The following is a 17,509-nucleotide window of genomic DNA, read 5'->3' on the forward strand; positions in this document are numbered from 1 at the left end:
TTGGGGAGGGGAGGCTGGGCTGGAGGCACCTGGAGCTCTCTGGGTGCTGTTTTGGGGAGGGGAGGCTGGGCTGGAGGCACCTGGAGCTCTCTGGGTGCTGTTTTGGGGAGGAGAGGCTGGGCTGGAGGCACCTGGAGCCCTCTGGGTGCTGTTTTGGGGAGGGGAGGCTGGGCTGGAGGCACCCGGAGCTCTTTGGGTGCTGTGCTGCTCTCTCCCCACCCCTGGCTCCTGCAGCCTGTTGGGAATAAAGAGTTAACATAAAGTGCCTTCCATCTCAGAAATCACAGAATCATAGGTTCAATAAGGTTGGGAAAGACTCCAAGATGATCAGCTTTCAACCCAATATCCCTGTGCTCACTAAAGCATAAAGAGAAGTGCCATGTCCACTCATTTTTTTGATTCTTTGAGGGATGGTGACTCCACCACTGCCCTGGGCAGCCTGTGCCCGTGCCTTACCAGTCTTTCAGTGAATAATTTTTTCCCAATATCCAGTCTTTTGAGGTCTTTTCCCTTTGTCCTGTCCCTTGTTCCCTGGGAGCAGAGCCTGAGGCCCCACCTAGCTGAGTGTGGGAAATAGAAAAGGTGTAAAAGTCTCAGAAAGCAAATCTCAGGATGGAGAAATGCAAGAATGCTGAAGATGCAAGGACAAGAAACAATAAGGCTGAGTGTGTAAAGACAGGCCTTAGGAAAATATGTTAAGCAAGATAGTAGAAACATGTAAGCTTAATAATGAAGTTTTATCCATTGTTTTAAGCTATTACAAGCAAGCATTGTTCAAAGCAAGATATACATGCAGCTTTATTAACTGGCCTAAGCAAACACTTGTCAGCTTTTAATATTACACTATTGGCTAGAAAGTTTGGCTAAGTTAATATTATTTTAATATTAATAATAATACTAATATTTAATATTAATTTTTTAATATTAATACTATTTTAATATTATACTATTGGCTAAAAGACTTTGTAGCAAAGGGAACTTCATCTGCTGTTGTAAGCAGCTGAAGCTGTTTCCATGTTTGGCTCTGTAAAATGAGACTGATTGTGATGGAATAAAGGCTTCTGTCTTGAGTTAAAAAGAAACCTGTTGTTAGCCTTAGAAAGCATCTTTAAGCTTTGAGATCAATCAAGTGACTGCTTTTGGGAACAGATTTGATCTATTCAAGCCACAGTAGGTAGCTGGGAGACCCAATAACTCCTGGCAGTTTTTCTGTCCCATTGTTTGTGTACATATGTAAGTAAATAAAATATAAGATAAAAGAAATATCCCAGGAACCCAACAGTGCACCCTCTTCTTGCAGAGAGCAGGAAGGTCCCCCCGAGCCCCCTTTTCTCCAGGCTGAGCCCCCTCAGCTCCCTCACAAACCCTTCACCATGGAAATGTTGAGGCTTAATCCAACCCCTCCAGACTTCCTGGGATCCTGCCCAAGGCAGTGAGGGACGGAGGAGCTGTGGCACCTCCAGCACTGCATTGCCACAGGAAAGCTCAGGGAGGTTTGAGAGCCACCCAGAGGGTCACAGGGATGTGCCAGGCTGCTCTGGGTGTGGAAAGCAGAAGCTTTCCCAGGAACTTGGAGGAAAACAGAAAGGAAAGAATCTTAAACAATGTGCACCTGTATGGAGTGTGTAGTGTGAGAACTGTGGTGTTTGCAATGAGAATTTCTGTGCAAGAGGTGTTGCCTGCTCTGACCAATGAGCTGTTCCTGGTTTAGCCATCTGGTGTTTATAAGGAAATGTAGTTTTACAATAAAGTGCCTTTTCTCTATCTTGAGAAGAGGCTGTGTCGCTGGGTTTTCTTCTGCTGTTCCAACAGCTAATCTTGTAGCTGACTGGTTATTGTGCTGCAGAGAGAGAGAAAGGACAGCAACACACACAGAGCTCTTTGGGGAAAAAAGGCCAATTTATTGTACAGCCAGCCCGGATTTAAAGTGTGTTAGTGCAGCCAGGACAGGACAGGAGCTCAGTGGACAATTGGGAAAAACATCCTTGGGACAGCACCTGTATCCCACGGGCAAGACACCAGGTGTTAATCTTTATGATGAATTCCACTCTGTTTGTCACCGTGTTCTCACCCTGGGAGACTCCTCCCTAACTGAAGCTGCAGGCAGCTTGTCAGCCTGGGAATGGAGCTGAGAGTCAGGAGAAATCCAGGCCTGGAAAAGGAATTTCCAGTCTGTAATTCCCCAGCTCTGTGAATGTGTGTGTCCACAGCTGACAGTGACACTGTGGGTGCCATCACCCACCCTGATGCCCTTGCTGTTCCCTGTCCTGCAGCCGTGGACCTGCTGAAGCACAAGATGATCTTCAGCGTGGTGCGGCTGGGGGCCACCATCATCATCTGCATGGGCTTCCTGCTCATGCTGCTGCCCGAGGAGTGGGACGAGATCACCCTGAGGTTCATCAACAGCCTGAAGGAGAAGAAGAGCGAGGATCACTCCGAGGACATGACGGAATCCAGCGTCCACACGAGGAGCAGGAGCAGAGCCAATGGCACAGTGTCCATCCCGCTGGCCTAGGGCTCAGGACTCTGCCAGGTGTATATTCTGTGAATATAGCTGAGCTCTCCTCACCACCTGTATGCTTCAAGAAATGCCATCTATAACCCGAGCAGGGGATGGACTGTAAGATAAGAGAAATACATCTATAATAAATGTTTACATTTATACGCTTAAGGAACGGGTGTAAATAACGACAATAAAATCTTTTGTAATAAATAAAATGTTTAAGCTTGTGTCTTTCTGTGCTGGTGGGTGTAAAATGGGGATCAAGTTTACATTGTTTTTCTCTCTTTGCTGGCAGAAGTAGAGCCATTTTGGAGGATACAAATCTTGGATATTTCCAGCTAAATCTGAAAATTTAACATCTTAACTTATTTTCAGTGAAGTGCCCTTTCAGCGAGGTAGCAGTTTTGGAAAAGCATTTCAAGCCTTTTCTGGCATTTTGGAGAATTCATTTCTGAAAGGCACTGCTGCTGGCACTGATATTCCCAATTATTATCAGAACAAATATTCCATGATGTGCAGAACATGAGGCCTCTCCTCCCAGCCACACTGAGCTGTGCCTCCTTCCAACATTAACCTTCTAGAAGTGGTGCTGGAATCTGAGTGCCTTTAGTAGAGCAAAAAAAAAGCTTTATTTACCTCATTTTCTGCCAGAAAAGCTGCACTCCCAGCTGAGCTACAAAAGTTCCAGGAGAGATGGAACACCCTGGGTCACTGCTGTCCCTGGGAAATGCCATTTCCTATTTTCTAGAGCTTTGGGACAAATGAATATTTTTCTTAACCTCTACTGTGGAAAAGTCTTTCAAAATCTAATCAACCAACTCCCCAGTCTCTTCTCCAGGCCCTTTGCTGTGTGTTTAGGCTCGTTTACACCATTCCTGGGGCTGACCACTCAAGACTGTATTTGAGAGCACTTGATAGGCAGACAAACCTTTTTTTTTTTTTTTAAGGAAGACTAAAACCAACTGGAATGTATCACAGATTACTGAGCTCTGCTGACTTTCTTGCCCACAGTTTGTGAGTTTGATTAGCAGCCAGTTAGGGGTGTTTTTTGATAGTATTTCTGCTAGGGAGAAAAAAAATCGTGTAAATAATAATTTATTTGACTCTTTATTTGACTCTTCTCTTGGATGTTTTTTAAATATTTTAATGTTTCTTGCAGCCTGCAAAGCATAAAAAAATTTTTGTGTGTATTTAAAAACCCCACAAACTTGGGCTTTTTCATCAAATGGCTGCAGAATTAGGGCTGCAAAAACCAACCCAACCAACCATCCCTTGTGCCCTAAGCCCAGAGGTGTAAGGTTTGCAAACACACACAGATCTCTTACAGCTCCTGGTCTGCTCCTTTTGAGAGGAGATAGACAAAAAATATTCCAAAAAAGTTAATTATACAGATACTGATGGGCTGAGAGCACCCAGCACATGGCAACTTGGCCTCTCCCCACAGTTTTGGAGCTGATTCATTCATTTACATTGCTAGATGGTTTTGAGGATGTGTTGAACTGAAATTTTAGCTCCTGCCAAACTGAACACACGGGGAAAACAGAACTTTGGTTTCAGTATGCATTGCTGAGTACTTTTTGGCCAGCAGCCTCATGGCAGCATCTTCAGGCTCGGGACTGGATCCTTCAAGGAACCTCATTGAGAATTCTGCAGGGGAAATCTTGTGAAATCCCATTGTTTGAGTCAGCTTTCCCCTGCCTGACACATCCCATGGCCAGGGGCACAGGGTGTTGAAAATTGGCTGTAATCCCAGCTAGGAAGGTTTGAGCAGAGCCCCTCTGCTTTGGTTTGATGTTCATGGAATGATCCAGGTTGGAATGAGTCCTAAAGATCATCCAGTCCCACCCCCTGCCATGGGCAGGGTCACCTTCCACTATCCCAGGGTGCCCCAATCCCTGTCCAGCCTGGCCTGGGACACTTCCAGGGGTCCAGGGGCAGCCACAGCTGCTCTGGGCAATCTGCTCCCTGCTGCTTTCCAGGGGTGCTCATCCCTCTCAGTGATGCCTTAAACCCCCTCCTTCCCCCTCTGCCCAACCTCCCGTTCAAATTCCTCATGAAGCATGGAAATAATGATTTTCCCAGGAGTGCAGCTCAGCCTCTCAGCTGGAGACAACCCCACCAAAGCCCAAGCAGAGGCTCTTTGGCCCGATGCTGCTGGTCCATCAGAGGAACAGCAAAGCAATAATCAGCCCATCAAGGGACTTCCACTGCTGGGGGCGTCTCTGGCAGCCCCCTGTGCCCTCCCCAGAAATGTGGGATTCTGTTTCTGTGGCACCATCTCCCAAGGAAAATGCCACTTTTGTCCTGGCAGCTGCGCTATCAGATTCTCCTTAGCGCTGGAAGGAAAACAAAACGTGCTGTGAATAAAAGGCAAAAAGGAAAAGGGAAGGGAAGGGAAGGGAAGGGAAGGGAAGGGAAGGGAAGGGAAGGGAAGGGAAGGGAAGGGAAGGGAAGGGAAGGGAAGGGAAGGGAAGGAAAGGAAAGGAAAGGAAAGGAAAGGAAAGGAAAGGAAAGGAAAGGAAAGGAAAGGAAAGGAAAGGAAAGGAAAGGAAAGGAAAGGAAAGGAAAGGAAAGGAAAGGAAAGGAAAGGAAAGGAAAGGAAAGGAAAGGAAAGGAAAGGAAAGGAAAGGAAAGGAAAGGAAAGGAAAGGAAAGGAAAGGAAAGGAAAGGAAAGGAAAGGAAAGGAAAGGAAAAAAAAAGAAAAAGGAAAAAAAAGAGGAGGAAAAAAGGAAAGGAAAAAAAGAGGAGGGAAAAAGGAAAGGAAGGAAAGGAAAAACCGTGCTCCCTCCTGGAGCATCCCCAGCAGTGCCTGCCCTCTCTGCAGGGCTCAGGCAGGCAGCAGCCCGGGCTGTGCTATCAGCACCACCCTGTCCCCAGCCTGGGCTGAGATAAGATGAATGGCCCCTGTCAGGAGCGGCGACAAGGAGCAGAGGGAGGAACGAGCCGTGGTTTTGACCTTACAGATGTGTAATAACAAGCTCGATCAGTTTGTATCCCGGCCAGGGGATGTTTTCCTCCCTTTGCTGATCCATTTGTTCACGCTGTCGCTGCCTGAACGTGCTGCAAGCAGGATAAACAACAGCCTGCTCACATGGGGTTGTTTCTGCTTTATTCGCTGGGAATTTGCATAAAAGCCCAGGCGTTATTTTGGCAAAAATCCATTCCACCCACTTTCCATCTCCTCCTTTGCCCACTTTTTTTTCTTTTTTTTTTTTTTTTCTTTTTTGTGATTTAAAATTCATTTTTGAGGAGAAGCTTTAAGGCAGAGGTGATCCACTGCTGCAGTTGGTGTTTGCCCCTTGGTTCTCCTTTGCCCTGTGTTAAGGTGAATAACAAACTCTGCCCCAAGTCATGGCACTGCCCTACCCTTGAGGTTTTCCCTGTATCTTCCTTAAAGCAAAGGCATCAGAGCACTAAAGAGTCAATTATTTCATTTTGACTGCAATAAACTTGCTGAAAAATCCAATTCTGGAGGGATCATCATCACTCGCAGGTTCCATCTGGATTTGGTAGAGAGTTTAAAGCAGTAAATGAAATGGGAGAAAGGGATAAAACTTTTCCAGCTCTCCTGGGAGGGACTGTGGGCTGTCCCTAATGGCACCGTAGGGGACCAAAGCTCCTCCAGCCCCACGTTTCTACAGCACAATACTCAGGAATTTCACTGAACTCCAAATACAGACAAAATAACATTATTGCATTGAATAACCCCCAGTTAAACAGAAGTTTGAGCATCCCTGACCAGGATCTCAGCTTGCCCCAGTGACCTGCAGGAAGGGGATCCTCCTGCAGCCTCCCCCAACCCCAGACCTTCAGCTGCTGCTCTTGGCACCCTTTGCTTTACAGAGTAAAACTCTGTGAGAAGGAAACATGGACAGGAGAGGACACTGGGGAGCAGGGGGACCCTGTCAGGATTTACCCAGCACATGGGTAAAACTCCACATAAAACACCATGAGCTTGAACATCCACGTGGGTTTCCACTGCTCCCACACATCCATCATCACATTTAATTCATGATTTCCCCAAGCTGCTCAACAGGAATGACCTGTTTTCAACCAAGGGAGAGTAATTAAAATAAAAAGGAAAAATAGGCAGTAAGTATTGAGAAACTCGGGAAGGAATCAGGGTGTTGATTTTACATTTTCATTTGAAAAGAAGAAGGAAAAAAAATTACAGGCCAGGCTGCTCTTCTCCCTCATGCCCTATGTGACCTGGGAAAAGCAAAGTCATGAGAGATGTCTGTGCTTTGTGCTGAAAACATGAACTGGTTGGGTTGCTCCAAGGATTAATATTTTCTTCTGGAAGCAACCTGGTCTGGTGGAAGATGTCCCTGCCCAGGGCAGGAGGGTGGAACTAAAAGATCTTTAAGGTCCTTTGCAACCCAAACCCTTCTACAATCCTATGACTTTATGAGCTATCAAATACGACTCACTTTGACCAATATTCCCAGTTAGTTTTGTCCTAAAGCTGCCTTTTTTTCCAGCAGTGCCCCCAGCCAGCAGCAGCAAAGGTTTTATTCCTGGGCCAGGCTTTATTCCCAGGCTGCTTCTCCCATGCAGGATGGGAGACACTTTAACCCTTCTGAGGATTGAATTGCCTTCCAAAACCTGAAGATTTACCAGAAGAGCTGCTTGAAGAAATACCTGCAGGCCAGCTGAGGTGGTTAAAAACCACCTGTAGGTAAAAAGCAAAGCTTCTCCAGGGCTTGGCACGGGCTCCCCCAGCTGCAGCCACCTCCATCCCTGCAGGGGAACGGCTGGGCATGGGTCAATGTTTAACCCAGCTGGGAAGGACATCTGAGGGAGCTGCCTGGGCTCTGAGTGGCTCACAGAGATCCCTCTCCATGTCCAGGGAGGACGGTGCATGAGGGGTTTTCCTTCTCCTCCCAGAGCCCTGGCTCTGCGGGATGGGTCTGAGCTCCTCCAAGGTGCACCCCAAGGTGACCAGGGTGGCCCCAGTGCCGGCCCAGGGGGATGTGGCCACTCTGAGTGCCCTGCAGGGGCTCCCCAGAGAGCCAGGACAGCCCAGCCCACACCCCCCAGTGCCCATCTTCCACCTGGAGCTTCCACCTCTGCGGGAGACCTGGTACGGGAGAGCCTGTGCAGGTGAGGGGGCACTGCTGGGCTTTCCTGAGCTGGGGTCACTGGGGCTTTTTTGGTTTGCTGTGGTTTGCTGGCTGCAGTGTGGGGTGGGAGCAGGGGTGTGCTGTGCTGCATCAGCAGCTTCCTGCCGTTTGTGCTGTTTGCAGGATGTTTTAGCTTGGGGAAAACTCATTTTTCCCCTTCCACTGTTTTGGAAAGTGTCTCACTCACCAGAGCTCCCAGCTCCTTGCTCTCATCAGGCACCCCCTGGGAACAGCCCAGCATCCCCCTGGCACCCACCTGTGTCCAGGCAAGCCCTTGTCCAGCCACGCTGGCACCCCATCACAGCCCTGTCCTGCTCACCTGCCCTGGGCAGGTACGACTCAGCATGGGAACTGATCCCAATTGTCATTCCAATTTGTCACTGATGACAAATTTCCCAAGCCAGGAGCAGAGGGAGGCAGACAGCCTGGCTGTGTGTGCTTCCCTGCCAGCAGCCTCTCCCCACAGCCTTGAAACTCCATCCACACCCAGATCCTTCCCAGAGGCTCTCGTCTGTCTGGGGGAGGATGTGCAGCTCTCCACAACGAGCTGGATGCTGACAAATGCTTCCCACAGCTCTTAGGGGACTGTAGGGAGAAACATCCATGAAAACCAATCAATGGGGCGTGAGGAAGGAGAGGCAGAGGGAGGAGGATCTGCACCCCCAGCATCCCCCTCCCTGCTTTTCCATTCCCAAAAATCAATTTCTAACCCACACCAAGCATTGTTAAGCACCACTGCTTCACCAGAGGCTGGATATTTCCTCCAGGATCATTCATCAGGTGGCATCAGGAAGCAGTGAAAGCAAATAAATCTCTGGAGTGATAGCAGTGACATTCCCAGAACTGAGGTTTTGGGGAGAGTACAGATCAGGCCTTGCTGTAAAAGAGCAGGTTTAAGTACTCCATGAGAGCAACAACAACCAAATGTTCCTGTTCTGAGAAATTATCACTGGGCATTTAACAAATGCTTGTTTAAAAATGTGTATTTTATTTAAAAAATTAATAAATGTTATCTTCCATTACTTTCCATTTTCAGAAACAAGAAGAGAATGCTCAGGAGGGCTTGAGCAAAGTATTAGCTCGAGCTGCTGTCTAAATAAGCAAAGCCTTCAAGAGAATAGGTTTTATTTGGTTTATGAGGGTTCAGCTTGGCTTATTTTAAATCCAGATTCCCCCAGAGGAGAGGATCTGCTGCTGCTGAAGTGCAAGGGTGAAAAACAAGAGGAGTCACAAGGATGCCTTGAGCTGGGGCTTGGTGCTGCTCCCTGCTCTGGGGGGAGCAGATTTGGGGACAGCAAACCCTCAGCCCCCAGTTCTGTATCTGCAGAGGACGAGGGCAAATGTCCTACAGGCCACATGCATGGATGGGATGGGAGGGGAAAAATTAAAAACAGCCCCAAACATGCACAATACAAATCTCATAAGGGAGAAATAACTTCCTCAGAGCTGTGCCCTTCACCAGGACAAGCTTCCCCTAAGCCACTTCCCTGTGTTGTGTCCCTGTTCCCATCTCCATGGGCCACCTCCTTATCTTTTCCTTTCCCCACAGAAATTCCCTGTGCCCTCTCTTGCCTGCAGATAGAGGCAATACTCCACAACCTCCTTTTTCTCTAACAAGCTGGTATTTCACCATTGTTCCCTGCAGATGAGGTTTGTCTCCAGAGGAGTCTCCTGTGCTGGAAATTTTCCCTTCCAGGCTCCCATTCCTGCATGTGTGGAGCAGCCACAGCTTCACTCAGTGGTTAAACATTGCCAGGGCTCTGCCAAACATTTACCTGATGGAGTCACCACCACCTCCCACATCCCAGCACCTTCACAGGAGGAAGAAATTCCTCCCTGTGAGGGTGGGGAGCCCTGGCACAGAGTGCCCAGAGAAGCTGTGGCTGCCCCTGGATTCCTGGAAGTGTCCAAGTGCTCTAAGGACAGGGCTTGGAGCAGCCTGGGATAGTGGAAGATGTCCCTGCCCATGGCATGGGGTGGAAAACAAAAGATCTTTAGGGTCACTTCCATCCCAAACCATTCCATGATTCTGTGATTGTCTTCTCTCTCTTCCCCAAGAGCCCAGCCTGATGATCTTCCATGAGGTTCGAGGAAGTCCCCCATAAAATTACCCCCAAAATACCACTTTTCTTGCTAAATATTATTATTAAATTTGGCATCAGCTGTAAGGTTCTTCCTGGTCTTTATCCCCATCTCTCCTCCCTGTTACCTCCCCAGGGCTCCCACCCTGTGGGAGCAGGAGCTGCTCAGCCACACCTCACTTAATTCCACGCATAAAATGTCATTTGAATGCACCAGGACAGAATTTTGGGGTGAATAGGTGGGATAAACAGATAAACTGTTGTGTGACTGAAATGATTCCTGCACATGCAAGTATTTATTTGTGCAAGAAAAGAATGAAAGGGGCAGTGGTGTCCAGCTGAGAGCACCAGCACAGAACAGAGCTGAGCTGGGATCCCAGCCAGGCCTAGAGAAAGCTCAGCTTTAATAACTAACAGGGGATTATTGGTGTGTGACACATTCCTTTGGGCTGATTTCCAGGGTCTGGGGATGCACCACTCACCTGAGCACAGCCCTCCCACTGCTGCTGCTGCAGGCAATAAATCAGCAGAGGTATTTGCTCAGTCCCACCAAATAAAAATAATTATCCAGTCTCAGGGGCTGAGCAGCAGGAAAAGACCTCAAAGTGCTGCCTGTGCCTGACTTTAACAGGGCAGGCAGTGGGAAGGCAGCAGAGACCAGGAATTTCTTGGCCAATTTCTTGGGATTTCTTAATTTGTTACCTGAGAGGGAACTTCACCCAATTCTCCTGTCCTGTCTGGTTGTCCCTGGAGGTCCATAAAGGCCACCAAGTTTGTGGATTCAAAGCACTCATATAAAAGGAGATTCCAGTTGTTTTAATGTGGCAAACTGGATAAGTAGAGGGCTGGTGAAACACAAGGGAGGGAGAGATTTCACCCCCAGCCCTGGCCTGGGGAACAGACAGGTCTGGCTGATGGTTACAGAGCATGGGAGGAGAAGAGTCCCTTGATCACCCAAATCCCAGGAGTGGGAGAGGCTGCAGGAGACACAAGGATGGTGATGGTCATGTTTAGGAGCATGAGTGATTGTAGAGGGAAGCTGGAGAGGTATTTGTTAGAAATCACAGGCACAGTTAGACCCACTTCACTCCTGCAGCCAACAGAATATTCCATGTGTCACTGGAATACACAGACAGGGATTCCAAAAAACAGGGCACAAAGCTATTGCTGAGTGCACCTAAGCAGCTGATGGTCACCTAAAAGTAACTTGTCTTGGTTGAAAGACAGGTGTCTGCTAAGAAAGGCAGGAGCCTCTTGAAATGGAGAATATAAACCCCCTCCCTCCAAAATTACTATCATTTTGAAATTAAAGAGCTTTCAGGCAAAGATATGGGAATAGGAATAACAGTTCTTTACCAGGAAAATTAAAATAGAAATACAGTATTACAGAGAACAAACCCAAAAACACTGACAGAGTGAGAATACAACCTGACCCCTGTCAGTCAGTCAGGGTTGGTGCAGTCCCATTCCATGGTGGCTGCATCCTCCTGCAGTGACAGATGTGGTTCTGCTGGAGCAGGGCTCCTGCACAAGGTGCAGTTCTCATTCAAACTCCAGGGATGATGTGGAAGACTCTGGTTTTCCTCTGGGATCCAGTGGGAAAAGGCTGCCTTGGTGTTCCAGACCTCAGATTTTATCTAGGTAGGAGATGTTTGGCTCCTCCCCCTGGGTGGAGCATCTCCCAATGGGATGATGGAATTTTATCAGCCATGCAGTGGGACTGCATGGACATTAACAGGAGAGATCTCCTGGAGGAAGGATGGGCTGTGGAAAAGATAAAGAACACTGCCCCACCTAATTTTAACAGCTGGCCCATTAACAGAGAATTTCTCCCACCAAGCGAAGGATCACTGCCCCAGCTGGTTTCAAGAGATGGTGACAGAATACACACTTTTAGTCACATCCTGGGTTGCAACCTAAGATATAATTTCATCCATTTCTTTACCCTTTAAGGGCCCCTCTCTCTGAACACCTTGCCAGGAAAGGACGGGACCAGCATCATCAAGCAGCACCCACCCCGAAGGCCCCAGGTAAGTGTGGAAGCTCCCTGGGAGCTCCCCATGGGATTTTTGGGGACAGGGACACGTGCCACAAGCCCAGGGTGGGGGAAGCAAATACCCCACAGCAACACCAGGGGCAAGTCCCACTTTTGGGTGATCAGGAGCTTGTGTGCTCTGGTGTCACCCAACAGGGACAGGTGTCCCAGCAGACTGGGATGGTCCCACTGTGCTTTGGGGGGTCTGGGTACCTGCAGCCAAATCCTGGTGTTCCCAGGGCCCCAGGTGTGGCCAAGACAGAGCCCTTTGCAGGAAGGGTCCATCTTGCACCATGTGGGGCTGGTTTTGGCTCCTCAGGCCAAAGGCAGCAGCTTTGGAGCAGAGATGGTAAAGCAGACAGATGTGCTGTGCCCTAGGGGATGGTGAGAGACACAGCAATCATCCTGGGTTTCAGGAATGGCTGTTCATGCTCTGTACCTGCCCAAACCCCCTCAATTCCCCCACTCTGCACTTTCCCAGGTCCATTCCTCCCCAAGACTCAACCCCATGACTCCACCTGACCTAACAGTCAAGACTTTCCTCCACACAAGGGCTAAACTAAACTAAACTAAACTAAACTAAACTAAACTAAGCTTTTACATAACTAAAGCTCAGAAATATCTTCAGATCTTTATTTCTCCCTTTGTATTTGGCACTGGTGAGGCCAAAGCTCAAATCCAGTGTTCATTCATGAGCATTTCCAATATCCAACCTGAATCTGCTTGGAGCAACCTGGTCAAGTGAAAGGTGTCCCTGCTCATGACAGGGGGATTGGTCTTTAAAGTCCCTTCCAATCCAAAAATTTCAGATTTTCATGATTCTGTGAACCCACTGGAGCAAGGATTCTTTGCTTGAGACCTTCTTGCTGTGATTATGATCTTTTAAATGTAATAAAGAACAGAAGAGCCACCAAATGGGGTCACTTAAACCCACTCCTCTCAGGGCTGTGGCTCTGGGTGACACTGGTGGCTTCAGAGCTCAGAGGTGGACACCAGCTATGGGATAATGTGTCCCTGGGTTTGGTGGGATGATGCTACAGTGGCATCTGAATTGAGCCCACCTATACCCTGAAAACTGTCATATGGAATCACAATTTCCTTTAGAAACCTCTGACCAGCAAGGAATTTTTAATTATTGATTTTATTTCCATCACTGGGCTTGTGTATTATTGTGTATTATTGAGACACTCACTGTTAACACTCATTTCAGGACAAAGGCTCTGTTAATCCTACCCTGTTCTGCTGCTGTTTCTCTCAGGGAGTGTACACAGCTCCAGAAAAATCCTTTTTTCCTTTGGGAATATCCTCAAAGGCAGCAGAGAAGGATGACTTGGCCTTCTCAAGGACTTTTAGAGGATCTTGGTCAGAGAGTTTTTCCAGACAAAAACCTGTGATGTTCACAAAAACTAAAGGGGAAAAGTCCATTTCCCAGCCTGGGACTGAGCTTTACCCAAAGTCCTGAAGCCTGGCTTCCCCAGCAGGGCAGGGTGATGGGCTGAGGGATGTGGGATGGTTTTCCCTTCATCCACCCTATGCTGGTGACCTTGGTGGCTTCCCAGAGTGATGCCAGCCTGGACCACAGCTTGTGGTGTCACATGCTGCCATCTAGTGCCATTTTTCAGTTTCATATTTCGCTTTATGGAGTTTTTGTGGTGCTAAGGCACCTGCACTTGGTGTTGGGGACTAGTGGGGAATTTTCCCTTTACATGATGCTGGTTTTTCCTCCTGCATTTTTACACAGATTCAAAACGACAGCAGAGGATTCAGCAGCAGTTCAGTGCAGACAATCAGAGACATGTCCCCACTGGTTGGGCACTTATTTGTAATCAAGGAATTAATGGTTTCCCAAATAAAATGTAAGTCAGGTCTTACAGACAAAGTCCTTGATGATGTCCCCTTTATTTTTTATGAAAGCTCCTAGAAGGGAACTCTAGGTGGAATCACCACCCCTGGAAGTGTTCAAAACCTTGTAGATGTGGCACTTAGGGACACCAGTTTAGTGATGGACCTGGCAGTGCTGGGATAATGGTTGGGCTTGATGATCTGAGGGGTCTTTTCTAACCTTAGCCATAGAATGACCCCCCAACATTCAGAGCTTGGCATGGTTTAAGGAGTCTCTGCCTATTTTCACCAGCCACCAGCAAAGGAACTTTGCACAGTTTTGCAGAGAGAGGTTTTATTTAGGCCAATGCAAAGGCTGGCTGGACAGAGGGAATGGTGCTTCTCTCTGGTCTTGGATGGAGCTTTGGGCACTCAAAGAGAAATACCTGCAGGGATGGAATTGCTGTCAAACTGGGGCTTTGCTGCCTGTGCTGTAATGCAAAAACATTTCCCCAGTTTTGCCCACTCCTGAAGGACCAAATGATGCTCATCTCCCTGAGATGCCAAACTCCTTCCTGTATCCCGAGCAGCTGGGCCAGAATTGGAGCTGGAAAATTTGTGATGGTAGTTTCATATCCAGTTTTATGATCCTCTGGAATGAACAATGCTAAATATTATAAATACTGGACTTGCAGAGGCTTGAACCTGCCATCCTTTCACAAGCAATCACTCCTGCAGAGCCCTGGAGTCAGCGAGAAGTGGCTGCAAGCCCAAAACCAAAGGTAAGTGCATGAGTTTGTGCCCTTCCACAAAACATTCCTGGCTGCAGGCTCCTTTCCCTCACAGCTTTGGGCACCCTGAAGGGCAGAAGTTGGAATTTAACCACTGGCTGTGCTCCTGTCCCTGGCTGAGCCCAGGACACTGAGCTGGAACACTGGCGTGTGGGTGAGAGGATCCAAAACAAGGGGAAAGCTTCTGAATCTCCAGCATGACAGTTCCCTGGATGAGATGGACCTGCTGAGCCGGGATATTAAATATTTTAGAGGCTGAAAATATGAGAAGCAAGTTTTTAAATGACTTAGTTGAGCACCCATCACTCGCAGTGGGTGGGGGGGAGAAGGGAGAGACCTTCTCCCTCTCCCTGGCAGGAGTTTGGAGCCTGGTGGGGCTCAGGCTCTGCTCCCAGGGAACAGGGACAGGATGAGAAGAAATGGCCTCAAGCTATGTCAGGAGAGGTTTAGATGGGATTTTAGGGAAAATTCCTTCACTGAAATGCATTGTCAGGCTTTATAACAGCTGCCCAGGGCAGTGGTGGATCCCCATCCCTGGAGGGATTTCAAAGCCATGTGGATGTGGCACCTGGGGACATGGGGTGGCCTTGGCAATGCTGGAGGATCTCAGACCCCTTTTCCAACCTTTACACCTCTATAAGTCTGAATTAAAGGCTGCAAACACTGCGTGCCATAAACACCCATGCAAAACGTTCTTCCCTTTGGATCATGAGATTATCCTGGAGAACCGACTCCATGCAGCAACACCTCGGCGGGCAGAAGCACAAATACATTGTTTTAATGAATTTTTTTTTCCCCCTCCTGCCTCAGAGCTGTGGGATAAACTGCAAGAGCACAGAGGAAATCTGTGATGAATTCCTGCAGGTTGGAATCCTCACAGGAAGATGCTCGCTGCCTTTATCCGGGGGCACCCGAGGGGTTTGTGAGCTGGTGGCTCTTCCTTTCTCTTTCAGGAAGGGCAGGTGTATTTATTTGCATCTTTAAATACCTCCTAGGTGCTGGAGAAGAGGGGGCAAAGCCTGAATGCCCTCCCTGGCAGGAGGCAGCACTTGCACAAGCTTCAGATGCTGGATCTGACCCGCAAGAGACGAGAGGTAATGCCAGGATGGATCTGGGGAGGGGATGGGGGTGTCTCTCCCACGGACCAGGATGTTCCAGACCTCTTGCTGGGAAGGTGAAAGGAAGTTTTCCCTGTGTTTTAGGCAGAGGGAGCATCCCCTGTGATCAGTAGTTACCTGTGGTTTTTCCAATGCTTTGCCCTCATCTGGCCATGACTCACGGAGAAACCAAAAAAAAAAAAAATCCCTGTCCCAGTCATGTTCTGTCATGCACTCAGTCTGGCAAATTCCATTTGCTTGGGTTAAACTGCTCGGCTGTGCAATTATTTCCAGGGCCACCCCCTAATGCTGTGCCACGTTGAGCTATTAAAACGTGTTTGCTCCTCTGCTGCTTGTGTTGACAACTCATTTGCAAACCCAGGCGGAGCTGAAGCGGAATCTCCACAGGGAGGCGAAAATCAATGAGCAAAAAATCAAGGAATTCAGCCCCAAGGATGTCCTTGACACTCCCCAGAGAGGGGACAGTGCCAGAAGCCCAGACCCTGTGCCTGCTGAGCACAATCAGCATTTCCCTGAAGATGACCCTGGTAAGTGGAATAACTTTCCAAGGCGATGTGAAGCTCACCAGCTCTCCTAAATGTCATCAGGGAAGTCTCCCCATGGAAGATGCTTCCAGTGCTCCATGTCCTGCAGTGAGGAGCAGCAGGCCCAGGGGGGAAAGGGCTGTGCTTGTAGGACAGAGCATGGGGTAAATGTGGCACTCACTGAGGCTGATCACTTTTTAGCTTTAGGGTTTATTTCCCTACAGAAAGGGAAGTGGATCTCAGGATCTCCTCATCCTGACCTGTCCAAGGCATGAGCCCTGTCCTGCTCTGCCTGCACGTGACAGCCTTTGGCACACATCATTTGGGAATGCATCACCGAGGAGAAAAGTGCTTAAATCAGGGAAAAACTTGCCTGAAGGTGAACTTTCACCAGGAGGAAGGAGAACAAACTTGGCTTCCTATTCCCTCGTGGTTCTTCACCTCAGCTCTCTTCCCCTTGGGGATAAAGCCATATTGCCAGACCCTATAATTTCAAATAAAATCCTGGGTGTGTAACACATCACCCTGCCCCAGACATGGGGTCTGGTCTTACAGGAGCTCTCAGGATTTTCCTTACATGCTTCCAGCTGTCCATAGCCATTTCCAGCTCAACCCCAGGTGACGAGCAGCTCTGAAAAACCACGATATTTTATATTTTTTTTTCTCTCCCCTAGGAAACACGTGGGGTGGAGGACTCTGCAGGCAGCCTGGCAGGGCTGAGCTGTCCCCAGGCAGGAAGGGGAAGGTTGACCTGTGGTTCTGCAGGGAGCCACGGACCAGGGATGTGTTCTGGGACTCCTCCAGCACAGGGTCAGAGGAGGGGGAGAGGGAAGAGAAGATTCACCGCAAACCCACGCTCGTGAGGACCAGGACAGAGAGAATTTCCCTGTTTGATGACTTCTTTGACAGGGATTTCTAGTGGCATGGCTTGGGGTGTGCCAAGGGAAGAAGTCCCAGCTCTGGAGGGGCTGGAACCCTCCCAGGTGGATGGGCTGAGGTTGGAGATGTGCTGGCTGTAAATGGAATTTCTGTGAGTATGGGAATTTCAGTGGAAAGGACAAACGAGGAGCTTGCTGGTGTGGGGTGAATAAAAACTCTCAGAATCAAAATATCCAGAAAAGAAAGCCTTGGATGGAATAACAGTGAAATGGGAGTAGAGAGAAGAAGAGGGGGCTGGCAAAAAAACCCAAGAAAACCCAAGCAGAAGCCAGGAAATGTTCTGGGTTAACCCCAAATATTCAATTTCAACTGAAATGAAACGTTTCACTTGCTTTTGAGTTACTCAATCTTTCTGTTTAACTTGGGGTTAGCATTTTTTAAACCACAAACCCCAGTTCAAAATGCAAGGTGAAATGATTTATTTAAGAGGTCTTTAAAATAAATATTTTGGCATTTCTAAAATTCCTTTTTGACTTTTGTGGCTTTTTTTGGTTTTTTTTTCCCTTAAATTTCTTCTCCTTCCCTGTCCTGGACACAAAAGTATATGTACTTTCTTCAGAACTAACCTCCAGAT

General features: G+C 48.2%; 2 protein-coding genes across 4 annotated transcripts in view; both read left to right on the forward strand.

The window, feature by feature from the left end:
• Positions 1-2,718, forward strand: part of SLC35F4 (solute carrier family 35 member F4) — a 111,281-nt gene extending 108,563 nt beyond the window's left edge. For all 3 annotated transcript variants that reach the window (XM_088166369.1, XM_014871491.2, XM_088166370.1), the window contains one exon: positions 2,274-2,718. In XM_088166369.1, coding sequence (XP_088022495.1) covers positions 2,274-2,515 — 242 coding nt within the window. In that variant the 3' untranslated portion in view covers positions 2,516-2,718. The remainder of the gene's footprint in view (positions 1-2,273) is intronic.
• Positions 2,719-7,407: 4,689 nt separating this feature from the next.
• On the forward strand, positions 7,408-17,186 carry CCDC198 (coiled-coil domain containing 198). Its single transcript, XM_014871416.2, has 6 exons — positions 7,408-7,606; positions 11,661-11,737; positions 14,259-14,345; positions 15,350-15,448; positions 15,834-15,999; positions 16,671-17,186. The coding sequence occupies exons 1-6, from the start codon at positions 7,408-7,410 to the stop codon at positions 16,913-16,915; spliced, it is 873 nt and encodes a 290-aa protein (XP_014726902.2). The 3' UTR covers positions 16,916-17,186.
• The last annotated feature ends 323 nt before the right edge of the window (positions 17,187-17,509 follow it).

Source organism: Sturnus vulgaris, chromosome 6 (assembly GCF_052056855.1).
Source record: "Sturnus vulgaris isolate bStuVul1 chromosome 6, bStuVul1.hap1, whole genome shotgun sequence".
Classification (NCBI taxonomy): Eukaryota; Metazoa; Chordata; class Aves; order Passeriformes; family Sturnidae; genus Sturnus; species Sturnus vulgaris.

What these genes read in the sequence shown, in the direction of transcription:
- CCDC198 (XM_014871416.2), top strand. Translation starts at nt 7,408, where the DNA reads ATGGGTCTGAGCTCCTCCAAGGTGCACCCCAAGGTGACCAGGGTGGCC. An exon ending in GTACGGGAGAGCCTGTGCAG is followed by an intron (nt 7,607 to 11,660) that starts GTGAGGGGGCAC and finishes TTACCCTTTAAG; the next exon opens with GGCCCCTCTCTCTGAACACC. An exon ending in CTGCAAGCCCAAAACCAAAG is followed by an intron (nt 14,346 to 15,349) that starts GTAAGTGCATGA and finishes AATACCTCCTAG; the next exon opens with GTGCTGGAGAAGAGGGGGCA.